The 20,853-nt window shown below is 43.2% G+C and overlaps 1 protein-coding gene across 1 annotated transcript in view; it reads right to left on the bottom strand.

Annotated features, from left to right (window-relative positions):
• The window catches only part of LOC128686609 (glycine receptor subunit alpha-4-like), a 517,556-nt gene extending 497,087 nt beyond the window's left edge, over positions 1-20,469 (bottom strand). Inside the window, exon 1 of the mRNA XM_070084379.1 lies at positions 20,003-20,469. Within this exon, the coding sequence (XP_069940480.1) occupies positions 20,003-20,073 (71 nt within the window). The 5' untranslated portion in view covers positions 20,074-20,469. The remainder of the gene's footprint in view (positions 1-20,002) is intronic.
• Positions 20,470-20,853: the final 384 nt, after the last annotated feature.

Here is a 20,853-nt window from a genome sequence, read left to right on the forward strand (position 1 = left end):
GGTTGTTGGGCGGTGTGGTGGTTGTTGGGCAGTGTGGTGGTTGTTGGGTGGTGTGGTGGTTGTTGGTGGTGTGATGGTTGTTGGGCGGTGTGGTGGTTGTTGGGCGGTGTGGTGGTTGTTGGGCGGTGTGGTGGTTGTTGGGTGATGTGGTGGTTGTTGGGCCGTGTGGTAGTTGTTGGGTGGTGTGGTGGTTGTTGGGTGATGTGGTGGTTGTTGGGCGGTGTGGTGGTTGTTGGGTGGTGTGGTGGTTGTTGGGTGGTGTGGTGGTTGTTGGGCGGTGTGGTGGTTGTTGGGTGGTGTGGTGGTTGTTGGGTGGTGTGGTGGTTGTTGGGCGGTGTGGTGGTTGTTGGGCGGTGTGGTGGTTGTTGGGTGGTGTGGTGGTTGTTGGGAGGTGTGGTGGTTGATGGGTGGAGTGGTGGTTGTTGGGTGGTGTGGTGGTTGTTGGGTGGTGTGGTGGTTGTTGGGAGGTGTGGTGGTTGTTGGGTGGTGTGGTGGTTGTTGGGTGGTGTGGTGGTTGTTGGGCGGTGTGGTGGTTGTTAGGTGGTGTGGTGGTTATTGGGCGGCGTGGTGGTTGTTTGGCGGTGTGGTGGTTGTTGGGTGGTGTGGTGGTTGTTGGGAGGTGTGGTGGTTGATGGGTGGTGTGGTGGTTGTTGGGTGTTGTGGTGGTTATTGGGTGGTGTGGTGGTTGTTGGGAGGTGTGGTGGTTGTTGGGTGGTGTGGTGGTTGTGGGGCTGAGTGGTAGTTGTTGGGAGGTGTGGTGGTTGGGTGCTGTGGTGGTTGTTGGGCGGTGTGGTGGTTGTTGGGTGGTATGGTGGTTATTGGGTGGTGTGGTGGTTGGGTGGTGTGGTGGTTGTTTGGCGGTGTGGTGGTTGTTGGGTGGTGTGGTGGTTGTTGGGCGGTGTAGTGGTTATGTGGTGTGGTGGTTGTTGGGCGGTGGTTTTTTTGTTGGGTGGTGTGGTGGTTGTTGGGTGGTGTGGTGGTTGTTGGGTGGTGTGGTGGTTGTTGGGCGGTGTGGTGGTTGTTGGGTGGTGTGGTGGTTGTTGGGCGGTGTAGTGGTTGTTATGTGGTGTGGTGGTTGTTGGGCGGTGTTTTGGTTGTTGTGTGGTGTGGTGGTTGTTGGGTGGTGTGGTGGTTGTTGGGTGGTGTGGTGGTTGTTGGGCGGTGTGGTGGTTGTTGGGTGGTGTGGTGGTGGTTATTGGGCGGTGTGGTGGTTGTTGGGTGGTGTGGTGGTTGTTGGGTGGTGTGGTGGTTGTTGGGCGGTGTGGTGGTTGTTGGGTGGTGTGGTGGTTGTTGGGTGGTGTGGTGGTTGTTGGGCGGTGTGGTGGTTGTTGGGTGGTGTGGTGGTTGTTGGGTGGTGTGGTGGTTGTTGGGTGGTGTGGTGGTTGTTGGGTGGTGTGATGGTTGTTGGGCGGTGTGGTAGATGGTGGTGTGCAGTGTGTTGGAAAGACGTGTCACACATAAGGTCATTACGAGAGGTCACACATGAGGCCAAAATTTGCGAGATCAACTCATGTGAGGTCAACTTTTGGTGGCATGGGGGGGGAGGAGGGGATAAAGATAACAAGTATTACGATTATTAAAAGAATCATTAACAGTGTGGGAAATAGGTCCAGCCAACATGTACATTTCTCACGAAATCGTAATGACACGATTGCAAACAAACCATACCACGGGCGGGATTGAACGCGACGGTCTGGAGTTTTGAGACTCTCTGACCGCGGGTTCAATCCCGCCCGTGGTATGGTTTTTTTTAAGATGTACATTTCATTGATTTGATCAGCGGTGTTGGTGAGGTGCATCACTGCGGTTTCCAGAATTGTGTGTCCAGTCTTGTCGTTCTCGTGGTGTAACACCTTGTGCTCTTCCTCAGTCCATGACGTGAGAATAAAGGTAGGTATGGACTACGCAAGCGTTGTTAGCTTTACCCTTCCTGCAGGCATATTTATATTCCTAAAGGCGTGCCTAAGGGTTTCTGGCGGTTTCCCCATCACAGAATATCTCACAGCCACCACATGGTATGCTGTATTTTCCTGCTGTGCAAAATAGTTTTGGGTTTAGGGCTTCTGGCGATCTCTGAAAATTTGGTAGTTAGAACTGTTATATTCATGTTGACTTTTTGGAGAATCGGGGAGATAGTGATGGCAGTAAACCAGTGTGGAGGAGTAACTGTCTATCAGTGTTGGAATTTTCTTTTGGTGTGTTGTGTATGAAAAAAACTTTCTGTTTACAGGAGTAGATAATGTGCGTTGGGAATTTTAAGCTGGTTAACACCTCCTCAATATATTCTCTGTCTTCTAAAAGATATTCATCACTGCAAATTCTGAGTGGTCGGAGGAAGAAACCTATGGTAGCTTTCCCCTTTCTTTTGAGGTCACGGTGTGGAAAACTAATGCACTTAGTCATTCTTAATGGTGGATTTTCTGTATCCCTTGTGTTTAAGATCATCTTCATCGTTGATGAGTATGACATCCAGAAAGGGTAAGGATCCGTCTCTCTCTTCTATCGTCCACTGTATGGACTCAAAACCATTTTGGAGGGATAAAATCAACAGTGCATGCGTAGCCAATCACAAGCTTCATTCTTACGTCATGAACTGGGGAACAGGACAGCTGTTACACCACGAAAACGACAGGACCAGACGCAAAATTTTTGAAGCACCATTGATCCACCTCACCAATGGAATGTACATGTTTGCTGCACCTGTTGCCCACATTGCCAAGGATTCATATAATATTCATAAACTTATTATCTTACGCCGACCCTTGCTGCCACCAGTACCTGACCTCACCAGGCTAGATCACGGATATTTCTCGCAATGACTTTTTATGTGACATATCTTTCTCTGAACTGCTCATTTCTCTGTACTTGATGAAGCCCAGCCTTGGGCGAAACATTGCACCAAAAGGATCATCCCAGATAAAGTCGAGACATGAATTTTGAATTATGTGTTGTCATTGCCTCGACTCCACTCCATAACAGTGGGTAGGAAAACCAGGATCAGATGAACTTTCCTCAACCCAAAGTCACCAATAAATGAATGTTTTCTGAATATATTTGCAAATGTCTTAATAAATGTTGCAATTAAATATTATAAATATCTGTTGTTCGCTGTAGTGACATTATTATGTATTCTGGTATAGTGAGCTAAGGTGTCTGTCCATAAATTTGCTTTCGCTGTATTTTTAAAATCTGATCAAACACTGATGTTATGCATAAAGATGTCAGTGTTACAAAGAAAATTAATGTTTTATGGCTTAAGGCTCTAAATCCAGAATGAATATAAATAACTTTCAGAATTTCAAGAGGCTAGATAGAGCCTAAGTTTTTTGTTTAAGACACAAGCAAGTCAAATATTAGTATGAAATAAATAAGGCGTTTTTTATTTTAATATAGGTAATGCATAAATGTAAACAAAAAAATATGTGAAATATTTTCTGAGGTATATTATGAATTTAATTTGTCCTTCAATAATACCTTTTATATATATGTCGTGCCGAATAGGTAAAACTTGCGATTTTGGCTTAAATAGTAGCGCTCTTGTTGCGAATAAGGCAAGCGAAAATTTGTGCGTGCAATAATTTCGCAAAAATTATTCTGAACCTAACGAAAAAATATATTTCATTGTGTTTGTTTATTATTAAATTATTGTAAACTTATCTAAAATATATTTAGTTGATTAGGCTAAATTAAAAGTCGCGTGTTATAATAAGATTAGGTAAGTTTTCTAAGGTTCTTTTGGTTCAAAATTATTATTTTTTACATAACCATAAATGAAAAAAAATATCTTTAAAAGTATAAGAGAAAATTTTAGAGAGGACATAACTTTAAATGAGTTCTTGCTAAATGACCAATTTTACCTATTCGGGACGACATATATATATATATATATATATATATATATATATATATATATATATATATATATATATATATATATATATATATATATTCCTATGAGTAAAAAAAAAATATATCAAAAGATGGGGTGGTAGGGAAAGTGGAATATTCAAACGGCTTCAGGAAGAAATCCAAATATTCTTCTTTGAAGCCTTTTTATCAACTTCTCCGAGGCTATGAGTCCCACAATTTTCACCAGAGGTGGACCCCATCATATATATATATATATATATATATATATATATATATATATATATATATATATATATATATATATATATATATATAAACACTGATCTCTGGCTAAAGGAGACTCGAACCTACGAACCTTCGAACAGGGTACGCAGTGCTATACCATTCTCACCACACTGGACCAATACCTTGGCGCCTAGCACAATGCTAGACGTTGATCCAAGGCAGCCAGCTTTCAGGGAGAAGGCTTACAGCTTTTCATCTCATCCCCTGCATGCATCAGCCTTACTAGAGATTTTAACAATGCAATGCATTCGCAAGAGCAGACGAAATATACACAAACACTGATCTCTGGCAGAAGGAGACTCGAACCTACGAACCTTGGAACAAGGTACGCAGTGCTATACCATGGTATAGCACTGCTCACCTTGTTCCAAGGTTCGTAGGTTCGAGTCTCCTTCGGTCAGAGATCAGTGTTTGTGTATATTTCGTCTGCTTTTGCGAATTCATATATATATATATATATATATATATATATATATATATATATATATATATATATATATATATATATATATATATATATATATATATATATATATATATATATATATATATATATATATATATATATATATATACGGTACATGTTGTTACGTGTATCACCGATTATAAGGCGAAAATCTCATCCAGGTCCTCAGAGCTGTGGCGTGTGCCCAAAATACAGCAGGCATTACCCCTTTGAGCAGCCGCACTGAGCCACTGGAACAGAAAACTAGCTGCCCTGGGATCCCTAGTTACCCTGATGAGTATTTTTCCCAGCTTCTTAAGGAATTTAGATGCATTATTTCCCCATGAGCCAAGGGTCTCTGAGCCTATGGGAGCAAACATATAATGATGGGCAAGTTCTCCATATGTTCTAGACTTTTGGGACTCCCTGAAGCTGGCAGCTGCCCCTTCTTCCTCCCTGGTGTATTGGAGATAGGTATCAGCCATGGTAGATGCACATGTACAGTCCCACACCACCTGCTTCTCATCTGTCCAAGCTTGAAGGGTGATACCATCTGGACGCTTCTGGCTGCCATCAGATCTGCATAGCTGGGGTGGCTCCCTTACTGCTGGGCATCCAGCTGCTGTGAGGCTCCTCTTGATAATGTTATTAACCTTCTCATGTCTTGCAAATTTTCCCTCGGATTTACGGCACACAAGACCATGGTACCCGAATCGGTCTGCTGCTTCACTGCTACAAATACACCTGTGTTCGGTGAGAATAGGGGCGGCAAGTCGAAGGGCAACACCGATGAGGATGGTCTGTGGGTCGAGGCGTGTGCCAAGGCTGGAGTTGGGAACAACCAACAGAAAATCCCCTGCATGAGGGGCTCTCACTGGCAGGAAGCTGGCTCTATCCTTCCCTGAAACACTCTGAAGCATTGTTGAGGCTATATTTTCCACTATTGGACCATCCCAGTGCGATTGTTTGTAGTTGCTGGGGGGAGCAGGTCTGGTTTCAGAGCCCGTTAGATTATCCCAGATCATGGCTCCGTCAATGAACTTTTGGTCCTGAACTCCAATCTTGTCCCTAAGATGTTCAGGGAGAATCGTTGCTACAAGCCCTCTGGATGCAATACATGAGGACAGAAAAGCAGGTAGCGCAATCTGAGATGACTTGGGGACACCAATGCCTCCTAGTCTGACTGAAGTGTAGCTTGGTCCCACTCCCCGTCTTCTAGAGTAAGGTTAAGTACTTTCGTAAAAATCTGCCTCAGAATGCTGTCATGTTCGTGCAGTATAGGGTTATCATATGAAGGTGCACATTTTTGGAAATATGTCAACCTGGGCAGACTCAAGCACTGTGTGAGAAGGTACAAGGCATCGTGGGTGTCCAGATTGCCTATTTGTTGTTCCATTCTCCTTAACTCTTCCAATATCTTTCTGAGAATTGTGTCAATGGCATTGCTTCCTAGAGGTGCTCCTAGCAAGACTCTATTTGCTGCTCCTGGTAGTTTTGATCTCACTGCATTTATCACTTATTGATTGACTGAGATGATTTCACATTTGGATGGATTCAGGATGAGACCCATTTCGCAATTTCCCAATTCGCAGAACAGGCGAAATATTATTCACAAGCATTAATCTCGGGTCGAAGGAGACTCGAACCTACGAACTTCGGAACAAGGGACGCAGTGCTCTACTCACCTTACCACACTGGTTAAATACCTTGGCGCCCAGCAAACGCTAGACGTTTTGGTCCAAGGCAGCCAGCATTCAGGCAAGTGGTGTTAGCTATTTCATCTCATCCCCTGCATGCATCGACCGATGAGAGATTTTTACAATGTTTAGAATTTGCAGAGATGAAATAGCTAACACCACCTGCCTGAATGCTGGCTGCCTTGGACCAAAACGTCTAGCAGTGGCTGGGCACCAAGGTATTGGACCAGTGTGGTACGGTGAGTAGAGCACTGTGTATCTTGTTTCAAGGTTCGTAGGTTCGAGTCTTCTTCGACCAGAGATAAGATCGCAGTAAACAGGTGATATCAGAATATGCAAAACAACCACTGTGAAAGAATAGTGAAAATCCAAGTGCTTTCGTGACTTCTCACATTATCAAGGAACTATTAAAACAATACATCAAAGGAAGGCATATAAAGGGTCAAGACTACACCTCACCATCACATCCCACAACAAGGAAACACCTGACGCGTGACGACACCAGACTCATAAGAAAGGAGGAACACAGCAGCAGATCTTTTTGGCCCATACTAGGCAGGTCGTTTGCAATCCGTCCCACTAACAAAATATTTGCCCAACCCTAGTACTCTACCCAAGAATTAAGATTTATTATTTGTTTAATGTATTATTAAATTCTTCCCAAATTTTATTAATTATAAATGAATCTAATTTATATAAACCAAAGGAAATATTCATATTATTTTCAAAATTGCTTTTTATGAAACATGATTCAGTTATGTGGTACAAGAATGGTATACAATATCATGTGTCTTAATTTCATCATGATTCAATTATTTTCCTGTCGACCATGGACTTGTTTGATACAACTTTCTCAATCTTTTGAAAATCAATTGGTTAAAATCGCTCACATGAATAAATAGAGCATTAGAATCTTGTCCAGTTCTAATGCTATATTTATGTTGTTTTAATCTTAGTTCAAGACTTTTACCAGTTTGTCCGTATTAAACTTTATCTCAAATTTTACAAGGAATCTTATAGACACATCCGTCAGCATTTTGGGGGGAATTCCTTATCGAAAGTTTTTTTTATTGTATCAAGATTTTTAAATACAACTTTGATATTAAAAATCTTAAGAAGATAAGGCATATCAACCAAGTTTTCATGGTAAGGGAGAACCAACATATTTTTAGTTGAATAAGGCTGGTTGTCCCTCTTTGGATTGTAAAAAGTATTTCTGGCAATTTTAAAAGATTTATCAGTTACGGATCTTGGGTATTTCAGATCATTAGCTATTTCATAAATTTTGGATATTTCTTCATCTATGAATTCTGGACTACAAATACGCAACGCTTTCTAAAACATTGATGAGAAAACCGACATAGGAACAGTTATTTGTAGGTTTTCTGTAAATTTTAAATTTGAAGTCATTGTTACCCTTAATAATTAAAACATCTAGAAAGGGCAATGAGTTATTTTCCTCAAACTCAACAATAAAGTTTATAGAATGGGCTAAGCTATTTAATTTAACAAGGAAATGGTTTACAGCTATATTTTTAGGCATAAGACGCAAAATATCATATATATATATATATATATATATATATATATATATATATATATATATATATAGAAAGAGAGAGAGAGAGAGAGAGAGAGAGAGAGAGAGAGAGAGAGAGAGAGAGAGAGAGAGAGAGAGAGAGAGAGAGAGAGAGAGAGAGAGAGAGAGAGAGAATGAGAATCCACTTCTTGTGCTGTGGAGAAATTTTCTCCAGGAGGGGGGTATCAGCCCCCTTCAGCCTCTTTCAGCCCCTTTCAGCTCTGAGGGCCCAGCCCTCTCAGAAGGGGCAAACATCTTGTTTACTGCTACAGCAAGTAATTGATCCCAGATGCAGTACGAGTCTGTGGCGCGGTCACGCGGCCGCTGCTCCTTGCAAGAGTCCAATGTTGCAAATAGTTTTATTATAAGAGAAAGTCCATCTCTTACCTTAGCAGGACAATTAAGGAAAATTCTGCTCCCACTTTATTACCATGGTTAAGATAGTGTACATTGTTGTCTATGCTTAAGACAGCAAGAATCAAACATTCTGCTTTGCTTCATAGTGGAAGTTTGGCAAGGAAACGAGAAATACTAGGTCAGGTTTTCCTTTATGCTGGGGATAAGTGAGGGCAGGGAGACACTGTGAGGACAGATTAACTTTGACCCTACTGGTACTCACATTGACCCCAGAATAACCAACAAAGAACACTGATCTATGCGTTAGTTTGAAAAAAGTGTCTCACAAAACACAATAAACACTTACAGAGAAGTGTGATCAACTTCTTTGGCGATAAGATTGTGAATAATAAAGACAAGCCTTGTGGAACATAGTGTACCAGTGTGCGTATTCCTAGACTATGGAAGACATGGACATCCAAGGACAATTTAGCTTCTATGAAGCCACCAATACTTGTCGAGGGTGTAAAGAACACCATAGCTCATGCTACAAGAGCAAGGTAGGTTACGAATTATCTTGTAGTACAGGGGGCTGCGCAGTTCTTGTGTCACAAGGAGTTTGTAATCACCCTATAGTCGGCAGTGAGGTGCGGACTTTTGAGTCCATGCAAGTAAGTTTTTCAGTCAGCAATCAGTTAATGAAATATGCTGATATAATACCCCCTAGGGGTAATTTATTTCCAATATATATCTTTCTCAGCCTGTTGAGAAGTGGCTACGACAGCTTCTCAAGACCTTGCCTGCAGGGGCGGCTGTGTAGGCGAAAACTGTCTATCAAGCTAAGTTCCCCCTATATTTAATCTTTAAACTTAATTGTACCATTTCTCAACAATTTGGTCGTGCTCGAACTGGATAAAGGCCACGTTGTGGTCCAAATATGTTGGACTACAGTGTACAAATAAACTATGAGCCAAAATTTTTCGAGAAAAAAGCTGTAAAACTAGTGTTCTAAAATATAAATCAGTATAAATGAGTCTCTCCAGACTCAATCACAGAGAATGGGCAGTCAAGAGAAAACTGGCACTCGCCCAGCTTTCACTCAACAGGAGCTGGGTGACTCACCCAACAGAAAACGGGGGATGGCACCTGTCATCTACTGCTCTCAAGCTCAAGAATCGCTGACGACATCAACAAGCCAGATGACGGTCAGTTTGTCTGAGTGTATATACACATAGTGTTTATAATGTTTATAGACAGAAATTAAGAGACAAGATTGTGTTTCTGTTTGTTTCTTACAGATTCAACTGTTATATTAAAGGAAATTATATATAAAATCCTAGCTTTCATGTATATATTAACAGTGACATTTATATGTGTAAGAAATATACACGTGTGATTTACAGCTATACAGTGACATTTATAGTGTATAGTGAATGAAGTGTATAACATCGTTATTTACTGTGACTCAGCAGTGTCAAGCTGACACTGCAAACTCACGACATAAACACCAGAGGCATTGTCCAGCCATATGTACCCTGTACCCTTCATGGTCATTGACCCTGAGGTTAAGCTTAGTGGGTCAGTAGTGTCTGACTCGATTATTGCTGACTAAAGCATAACAAAAACTCCGCTGTTTATAGCAGTACAGTGTTTTTTAAACACTCTAAGTGTGGTGCTAGAATTTCCAGTATACCATTAAAATGGCTTGTTTGAAAACTCAGTTTCAGTCTTTACAGATTAAGATTACACAATTAGAAAATCTAATTTCAGTCTGTATAGGATTAACTCAAGATACAAACATAGATTTTGATGATCTTGAGGTAAAATTTGAATTGCTTACACAACGTCTGAAAATAATTAATTCAGACTATACAAAATATGAAAATGAGTTTCTAGAATCAGATCCAACTGAGGATGAAATTGAAAATGTTTTGGATTCTTTTAGTAATCAACAATTAAGGTGGACAGGAGTACAGGCTACCTGCCGCAAAACTCTGTCACATAGACCTACTGTAACTAGTGGTCAAACACCTGTTACACCTGCAACAACAGGTGTCCCATTACCAAGTTTGCCTACCTTGTCACTACCTATTTTCCAAGGTCATAATTATGAAGAATTCATTAGTGGTTTTCAATCCATAGTAAATTCACGAACTGACATAGATGAGATTGCTAAGTTCAATTATCTTAAATGTCTTGTGAAGGGAGAACCCTATGAACTGATTAAGTCATTTCCGGTGGTTAAAGACAATTATCAGATAGCCTTACGTGTCTTAGCAAAATATTACTTTGATGCTGACAAGGCCAGAGTTAGACATGCAGTCTTAATATCAAGCTTGAAGCCACCCAAACATTGTTTTTCAGATTTACAGGCATTTAGAATCACATTAGACAATAGTCTCAGATCTCTAGGTGCTAAATATGACCTAAGGCAATGTGATTGGTTTATCAGTGGTATTGTAAAAGGTAAGTTGTCACCACAAACTACTGAACGATTAAATATTATGTTCAATAAACGCTATTTCACTTGTGAGGAAATTAGCAATGGTTTACAAACAATAGTTTCATGCATGCAAGCAACGAGACAAGATGAAAAATCCACAAATCCAGTGGATAATAAACCTTCAACTCAGTATAAAAAGAGTATACCTACGCCCACTAAACCACATAATGGGAAATCCCAAATAGGCATTTATCAAGCTGTGAATACAACAAACAGTAAACAGACTGTCATACATAAACGTACTCCAAAATGTGTACTTTGTGATGGAACACATTGGGCACAGTATTGTATTCAATACACATCAATGGAGGCACGTAAACAACGTGTTCATCAGCTGAAAAGGTGCATCAAGTGTTTAGGTGAACACAAGGGAGGAAAATGCTCACTGAAGAAGTGTTTTAAATGCAAGGGTATGCATCATACAGCATTATGCCCAAATACTTTTGCTGAACAGCAGCAGACTTCCACAGAATCAGGAAGCCAACAAGCAACAGCATTAAATGTGAGAGATAAGTTTAAAGCAACTGCTCTCCCGATAGCTCGAGTTCAGTTATCTAATAAATTACACAAAACCAATGTGCTAACACTATTTGATCAAGGCTCACAAAGGTCCTTCATAAGAAGAACAGTGTTGCAGAAACTGAATAAACAACGCTATGCCAAAATACAGTTAGATATAGCTGGTTTTTTCCACAATTCTGGTAAACAGACATATGACCTAGCCAGAATCACTATTGGTTTGGAAACAGGAAAAAGACAGTAGAAGCTGTGGTAGTAGATGATTTGCCTAAGTCTGTGCAGATCCAGGGATTAAAAGAAACAGTTGCAGCACTGAAAGCAGCTAAGGTCAAGTTAGCCTCTCCTGACATACAGACGGACACTATTAATCCAATTGATGTAATCATTGGAAGTGATTATTATCACTGTTTTGTGCAAAATATAGTAAGTAAACATGATGTTCAATTGCTGAAAACAGCAGGAGGCCACATGATATGTGGTCCCATTCCCTCTCAAAGTGGGAAAGAAGCTGATATTGATTCAGTGGAAAATGTACTAGTTACGAGAATAACCGCTGATCATGTACCACAGCAAAAATTATCATTACTGGAAGAAATGAATGAACCAGTTGATAAGTTGTGGGATTTAGATGCGATAGGTATTGATGTAAATAAAGCAAGCCCACAAGAGTCTCAGACTTATAACCAATATTTGGACACTGTCAAATACGAAGATGGACAGAATTGGGTTAGGTTACCATGGAAATTAAATCCACCACATCTGCCTAGCAATTATCGCATGGCTTTCGGACAAAAGAAAGCACAAATACATGAGCTCAGGAAGAATCCAGAGCTACTGACTGTCTATGGTAATATCATACAAGAACAGTTGGACAATAAATTCATTGAGGAAATAGTCGAAGATAAGTTGAAGACAGAAGCTCATTATCTCCCGCACCATGGAGTCAGAAAAGATTCTGAAACCACTCCACTACGTGTTGTATATAATTGCAGCGCACGTGCAAATAAAGATGTAGCAAGTCTTAATGACTGTCTGATGACCGGACTCTAACTGAGAAGCTTGGAGACGTGCTTATGAAATTTCGCACAAACCCATATGCCTACACGGCTGATATTTCCAAAGCTTTCTTAAGAGCAGGACTACAAGAAATAGATAGAGATTATACTCGATTCTTGTGGCCTGAAAATCCACATGATCCTCAAAGTCCTGTGAAAACTTATCGTTTCAAATCAGTATTATTTGGTGCAACATCCTCTCCATTCTTACTAGAAGCTACTCTAAATACACATTTGAAGAAATCTGAAAGTCCCTTCAAAGAAATCTTAAAGAAAAGTTTCAATGTGGACAATCTTCAGGGTAGTGTGAATAAAGAGGAGGATTTGAAATCCTTATACAGAGAAGCTAACAAGGAGATGAAGGAAGCAAATATACTTCTAAGGATGTGGAATACAAATTCAAAGCATTTAAGGGAACTTATCAAAAAACATTTCTCTGAAACTGAAATTCCTGATTGCAACAATATGCTGGGACTTAATTGGAACACACAGGAAGATACTTTGAGTCTCAAAAAGATAAACAATAAATCATGCAGTACACTCACTAAACGTAGTCTACTGTCAGAGGTATCACAATGTTTTGATCCTCTAGGACTCGTCTCACCAATTACCATAAAGGGTAAAATGCTTATGCAAGATGCATGGAAGCTCAAAATTGGATGGGATGAGAACTTGCCTCTAGAAATGAGTCAAGCATGGGATGAAATATCCAAGGAGTTTAAAAAACTTCATCAAATTACATTTCCCAGACAAATAGGGCAAGAGGGAAACAATTACACATTACATGTGTTCTGTGATGCGTCAACCAGAGGTTATGGCGCTGTAGCTTACATGAGTAATGCTGAAGGAAGTACACTAATTACTTCAAAGGCCAGGGTAGCACCCTTGAAGGTCAGAACAGTACCACAATTGGAACTGACAGCAATCTATGTAGGTACAAAATTAGCTGTCTATCTCAACAAAGTACTTGATCATCTCACTTTGGAAAAAACCGTGATCTGGAGTGATTATGAAACAGTTCTCCAGTGGTTAAGAAATAATAAGAGTAAGCTGATCTATGTACAGAACAGAGTAGCAGAAATAAAAGAGATGCAGAGAGATTATCTCTTTCTCCACGTCTCTACCCAAGAGAATCCAGCTGACATGTTGTCACGTGGCGTCCCACTCAAGAAATTTGTGGATAATAAATTATGGCTCCACGGACCGAACTGGCTCTCTAATGAAAATAACTGGCCTCAGCAAAAAGCTCACATTATGCCAGAAGAAACAGTCTGCTTGAACACAGCAGAAATAAGTTGTGTAAATACTGCAGACACAACAGAAAGAGTCATTGATGGATCTAAATACTCATCGTTGGGTAAACTCTTAAGAGTTACAGCTCTTGTCTTTAAATTCATTAAAGGAATAAAACCTGATTATGAATGTCTTGAACCCATTAAATACTGGGTGAAACTAATACAGAAAGATGTTTTCTCTACAGAATATAAATTTCTGGAAACACAAGATAAATCCCCAAAGAAACCTGTTATGATTAATTCTTTAGGACTTTATCTCGACTCAGAAAAGATTATAAGATGTCGAGGAAGAATTCATAATTCTTCACTACCTAAAGAAGCCATACATCCAATATTGATCCCCAAGAATCATTGGCTAACAAAACTGATTGTGCAAAACGCCCACAGTAACGTGTTACATGGTGGGGTAGCTGACACACTTTGTCATATACGACAATCCTACTGGATACCTCAAGGTCGACAAAGTGTGAAAAAACAAATAAAGGACTGTATTACTTGTCGTCACTACGATATGCGAGTATGTCAGTATCCAGGTCCACCTCCATATCCCTCTGAAAGAGTTTGTCATGTCACTCCATTTGAGGTGACAGGACCAATAATTTTAACCAAAACAGTTGACAAAGTTCCCGTCAAGGTGTACATCTGTTTGTTCACTTGTGCTACAACTAGAACAGTACATCTAGAAGTAGCCACTGACATGTCTCCTGAAACCTTTATCAAATTATTCAGAAGGTTTGCAGCCAGAAGGGCATGTCCCAGACTGATGATTTCAGATAATGCAACGAACTTTGTTGCTGGTGCTGCTTATATAAGCAAGATCTTTGATCAACCAGAAGTACAACAGATGCTGAATCAACGCAGTTGTCGTTGGAGATACATTCCTCCTAAATCTCCACGGCACAGTGGATTTTATGAAAGAATGATCGGCATTGTAAAACGTTGTTTAAGGAAGACCCTTCACCGTCAGAGAATCGACTTAGAAGAATTCCGTACAGTTGTGACTGAAATAGAAAATAGAGTCAACAACAGACCTCTAACTTATGTTACCGATGATCTGGACAATTTAGAAGTGTTAAGTCCATCTCATTTACTCCATGGCAGAAGGCTCGAACCTGTTCCTCCCATGAATGATAAAGAATCATAGAGGATCCTACTTATTTCGAACTTGAGCAACTCAGACGTGAATTCAAACACCTTAATAAAGTGAATGAACGATGGGAGAAAATTTGGCGAGAAGATTATCTCACCTCATTGAGAGAACACTTCTATGGAGCTGGTGTTCCTGAAAATCATAAGTCCTTAAGACCTGGTGACATAGTGATTATTGACAATGATGGTCCAAGGTCCCAATGACCTCTTGGAAAAATTGTGACCATATATCCTGATGCAAATAGAATCATCAGGACAATTGATGTTTTGAGCAAAGGTGTAGTGAATAAACGGACAATAAATAAACTAATGCCGTTAGAATTACACAGTGTTGAAAACAAAATTAGTGATTCTCCAGAAACTACACAGACTAAAGCTGTTCAGACAAGACAAGCAGCAGTGGTGGCGAGTGAGAAAATTAAATTAATGTTAAGTGATGAATAGTTCACCTTCAGCGAACCTCCGCCGCCCCCCAGTGTGGAGAAATTTTCTCCAGAAGGGGGGTATCAGCCCCCTTCAGCCCCTTTCAGCCCCTTTCAGCCCCTTTCGGCCCCTTCCAGCCCCTTTCAGCCCTGAGGGGCACAGCCCTCTCAGAAGGGGCAAACATCTTGTTTACTGCTACAGCAAGTAATTGATACCAGATGCAGTACGAGTCTGTGGCGCGGTCACGCGGTCGCCGCTCCTTGCAAATAGTTTTGTTATAAGAGAAAGTCCATCTCTTACCTTAGCAGGACAATTAAGGAAAATTCTGCTCCCACTTTATTACCATGGTTAAGATAGTGTACATTGTTGTCTATGCTTAAGACAGCAAGAATCAAACATTCTGCTTTGCTTCATAGTGGAAGTTTGGCAAGGAAACGAGAAATACTAGGTCAGGTTTTCCTTTATGCTGGGGACAAGTGAGGGCAGGGAGATGCTATGAGGTTAGATTAACTTTGACCCTACTGGTACTCACACCAACAAAGAACACTGATTCGTGCATTAATTTGAACAAAGTGTCTCACAAAACACAGTAAACACTTACAGAGAAGTGTGATCAAATTCTTTAGTGATAAGATTGTGAATAATAAAGACAAACCTTGTGGAACATAATGTACCAGTGTGCGTATTCCTAGACTATGGAAGATGTGGACATCCAAGGACACTTCAGCTTCTATCAAGTCATCGATACCTGTCGAGGGTGTAAAGAACACCATAGCTCAGGCTACAAGAGCAAGGTAGGTTACGAATTATCTTGTAGTACAGGGGACTGTGCAGTTCTTGTGTTACAAGGAGTTTGTAATCAACCTATAGTCGGCAGTGAAATGTGGACTTTTGAGTCCACACAAGTAAGTTTTTCAGTCAGCAATCAGTTAATGAAATATGCTGACATATTACCCCCTAGGGGTAATTTATTTCCAATAAATATCTTTCTCAGCCTGTTGAGAAGTGGCTATGACAGGTTCTCAAGACCTCACCTGCAGGGGCGGCTGTGTAGCCAAAAGCTGTCTATCAAGCTAAGTTCACCCTATATTTACTCTTTAAACTTAGTTGTACCATTTCTCAACATGTGCAATATACAGAATGCCTTTGGTAATATGAGATACTTTTTGTTTTCATGTATATCTTTCTGGTTTCTAAATTAAACAATAACTAGTATCTTTTTTTTTAAATAACCCTTCATGTGAAATTACATTTTAGTACAATTTACACGAAAAAGAATCATTACCAAACATACTGTTCTCCAGGTATACGAGAAATACAGATTATATACCATGATACAATCTACAGCATCACAACCACAGAAAAGAGCCTGTCGTACATGCTTCCTCTCTCTCCATCCTCTTTTCCTTGCCCTCGTTCTCCCGCCTCTGATGCATTCACATACTCTTTTTCCCTCTCTCTCCTCCATCTTTATTATAGAGTAATACCTATAAGGCTCTCCTTCCTGTGACCCGCACCTCTGTAGATTATAGCTCCATTAATTATGCGAATAAATAACAATCCATCAGTGACCTTGTCCTAGTTCCTGCTCCTTCCACTTCTCTATCACTCTTACTTGTCCCCTCCCCTTTCTCCTCCCTCTGCCTCCTACTATTCCTCCTTTTTACTTACCTTCTTTTATTCATCTTCTCCTCTCTCTCCTCCTGCCTTTCCCTCCTTTTCACCTACCTAGCACCACTATAGAATATTGTCAAATTCATTATACTGGTGAATAGCCGATGATTACTCTCCACTGTCACCTCCCACACTCTTCATTAGTCTTGTAGACTCTGATCTCGCCTCCCACACCACACCTCCCACACCACACCTCCCACACCACGCCTCCCACACCACGCCTTCCACACCACGCCTACCACACCTTGCCTCCCACATCACGCCTCCCACACTATGCCTCCCACACCACACCTCTCACACCACGCCTCCCACACCACACCTCCCACACCACGCCTCCCACAACACACCTCCCACACCGCGCCTCCCACACCATGCCTCCTACACCTCGCCTCCCACACCACACCTCCCACACCTCGCCTCCCACACCACACCTCCCACACCTCGCCTCCCACACCACACCTCCCACACCACACCTCCCACACCACGCCTTCCACACCACGCCTCCCACAACTCGCCTCCCACACCACGCCTCCCACACTACGCCTCCCACACCACACCTCCCACACCACGCCTCCCACACCACACCTCCCACACCACGCCTCCCACACCAAACCTCCCACACCTTGCCTCACACACCACACCTCCCACACCACGCCTCCCACACCACGCCTCACACACCTCGCCTCCCACACCACAACTCCCACGCTACGCCTCCCACACCACACGTCCCACACCATGTCTCCCACACCTCGCCTCCCACACCACACCTCCCACACCACGCCTCCCACACCTCGCCTCCCACACCATACCTCCCACACCACGCCTTCCACACCACGCCTGCCACACCTCGCCTCCCACACCATACCTCCCACACCACACCTCCCACACCACGCCTCCCACACCTCGCCTCCCACACCATACCTCCTACACCACACCTCCCACATCACGCCTCCCACACCACACCTCCCACACCACGCCTCCCACACCTCGCCTCCCACACCATACCTCCCACACCACGCCTCCCACACCACACCTCCCACACCACGCCTCCCACACCATACCTCCCACACCACACCTTCCACACCACGCCTCCCACACCATACCTCCCACACCACGCCTCCCACACCACATCTCCCACACCACGCCTCCAACACCATACCTCCCACACCACACCTCCCACACCACGCCTCCCACACCATACTTCCCACACCACACCTCCCACACCACGCCTCCCACACCATTCCTCCCACACCACACCTTCCACACCACGCCTGCCACACCACGCCTCCCAAACCATACCTATCACACCACGCCTCCCACACCACGCCTGCCACACCATTCCTCCCACACCATACCTCCCACACCACGCCTCCCACACCACATCTCCCACACCACGCCTCCCACACCATTCCTCCCACACCACACCTTCCACACCACGCCTGCCACACCTCGCCTCCCACACCACACCTCCCACACCACGCCTCCCACACCTCGCCTCCCACACCATACCTCCCACACCACGCCTTCCACACCACGCCTGCCACACCTCGCCTCCCACACCATACCTCCCACACCACACCTCCCACACCACGCCTCCCACACCTCGCCTCCCACACCATACCTCCTACACCACACCTCCCACATCACGCCTCCCACACCACACCTCCCACACCACGCCTCCCACACCTCGCCTCCCACACCATACCTCCCACACCACGCCTCCCACACCACACCTCCCACACCACGCCTCCCACACCATACCTCCCACACCACACCTTCCACACCACGCCTCCCACACCATACCTCCCACACCACGCCTCCCACACCACATCTCCCACACCACGCCTCCAACACCATACCTCCCACACCACACCTCCCACACCACGCCTCCCACACCATACCTCCCACACCACACCTCCCACACCACGCCTCCCACACCATTCCTCCCACACCACACCTTCCACACCACGCCTGCCACACCACGCCTCCCACACCATACCTATCACACCACGCCTCCCACACCACGCCTGCCACACCATTCCTCCCACACCATACCTCCCACACCACGCCTCCCACACCACATCTCCCACACCACGCCTCCCACACCATTCCTCCCACACCACACCTTCCACACCACGCCTGCCACACCTCGCCTCCCACACCATACCTCCCACACCACGCCTTCCACACCACGCCTGCCACACCAAGCCTCCCACACCATACCTCCCACACCACGCCTCCCACACCATTCCTCCCACACCACACCTTCCACACCACGCCTGCCACACCTCGCCTCCCACACCATACCTCCCACACCACGCCTCCCACACCACGCCTGCCCCACCACGCCTCCCACACCAAACCTCCCACACCACGCCTCCCACACCACGCCTCCCACACCATTCCTCCCACACCACACCTTCCACACCACGCCTGCCACACCTCGCCTCCCACACCATACCTCCCACACCACGCCTCCCACACCACGCCTGCCACACCAAGCCTCCCACACCTCACCCTACAAGGATAAACAAAAGAGTGCCCCTCAAGCGGCACTCTACAGACATAACCAAAGTTTCCCCTCACTGGTAAAACATCTCAGACGAGATCTCATCGACTTGTTTTATATCTGAAGTCTCCTGACGGAGCCCTACAGGTTTTTCCAACTACTGATTCAAATTTGCCTCCATGCAAGACCAAGGAGGTTCATATTTCCGAACAAACAAGAATTGTCTGAAAAAAGTGTATGTTAGGATATTCATTTTGTTGTCTTCTTGTACTTACTTTGAAATATATCAGCCGCTCCATGTAATGATTTTATTCGGATTATTATACCGGCGGATTAATAATCCAAGAAAATCTGGTAAAGCCATTTTCCCTGTGGCTTATTTCCGTTGGTGCCCCTATGATCCTCTTCCCCAGGATGCAACCCACAGCAGTCGACTAACACCCAGGTACCTACTTACTGCTGGATGAACAGGGGCAACAGGTGTTAGGAAACATGCATAAAGTTCTTCTACCTGGTAAAGTTTTCAGCTCACATTTGAGCTGAAGGTTTTACCACTAGAGTCACGATCAGTGTGACATTTTTCTGAGGTCCTTCAAGACAAATATACATTAGAAATATATATGTGCAAGGAGTGGAAAGAAGAGTATGTTGGTATATCCTTACCTGTGTCCCATGATGATTTGTGTTGTGACTGATTCCAAGACCAATGTGAGGGTGAGTACGCGGAGCATCATAATGGATAAACACAGCAGTCACCGACACTTTACACATGGAATCCTCTTCTCTTACCCACTGGCACCGGGCATCTGATGATTTAATGCTAAAGTAGTTTCTTCCTCGTTCGAAGTCTGGCTCTGGTGGAGGTCTCTAAAGATCGTGTTTCATCATGAGGATCGTAAAGATCGAACTGTAATCTTGCGCCTAGAGATCTCTCACGAGAGACTAGATAATACTCGGGTGAGATTCCTCAGTTATAAGAACCGTCACCCTTACTGTGTTAGGGCACTGAAAACGTTTATTAAAAGTTTAGCGTTCACAGGAAAGACCCAGAGAAGGCGTGGGGCGTCCAGGTATTGGGAGGTGTGGCTCAACCTGCTGGAGGAGAAATACTTCTCACAATACAAGTAGGTCATATCACATATCACTCATATTAAAATATTTTCTTTATCGTTTCTCACAAACCTCGACTAAACATAACCTCGTCATGTACGATTTTTTTTTTGCACAATGAAAATACAACTATATTCTCAGGTTAAGGTCAAGTCCATCCTACTCTTTTCACTTGACGTGATTTCTGGTATTCTCCATTTTTCTCTCTCACTCGCGATGCAACATTAATCCACAATGAACCAGAATGCACTCCAGTTTCATCTCCAACTTCTGGGTTAAATGTGAAGTGTTCTAAAAACAATATTTTAGTATTCTTTTTCTAATTAATGCAGGTCAACCATTCATACTAAAACTTAAGACATAAAACATGAGTAAGTGTTTTACGTTATGGTTCTTCCCTAAGC

This window comes from Cherax quadricarinatus, chromosome 12 (genome assembly GCF_038502225.1).
Source record: "Cherax quadricarinatus isolate ZL_2023a chromosome 12, ASM3850222v1, whole genome shotgun sequence".
NCBI classification, from domain to species: Eukaryota; Metazoa; Arthropoda; class Malacostraca; order Decapoda; family Parastacidae; genus Cherax; species Cherax quadricarinatus.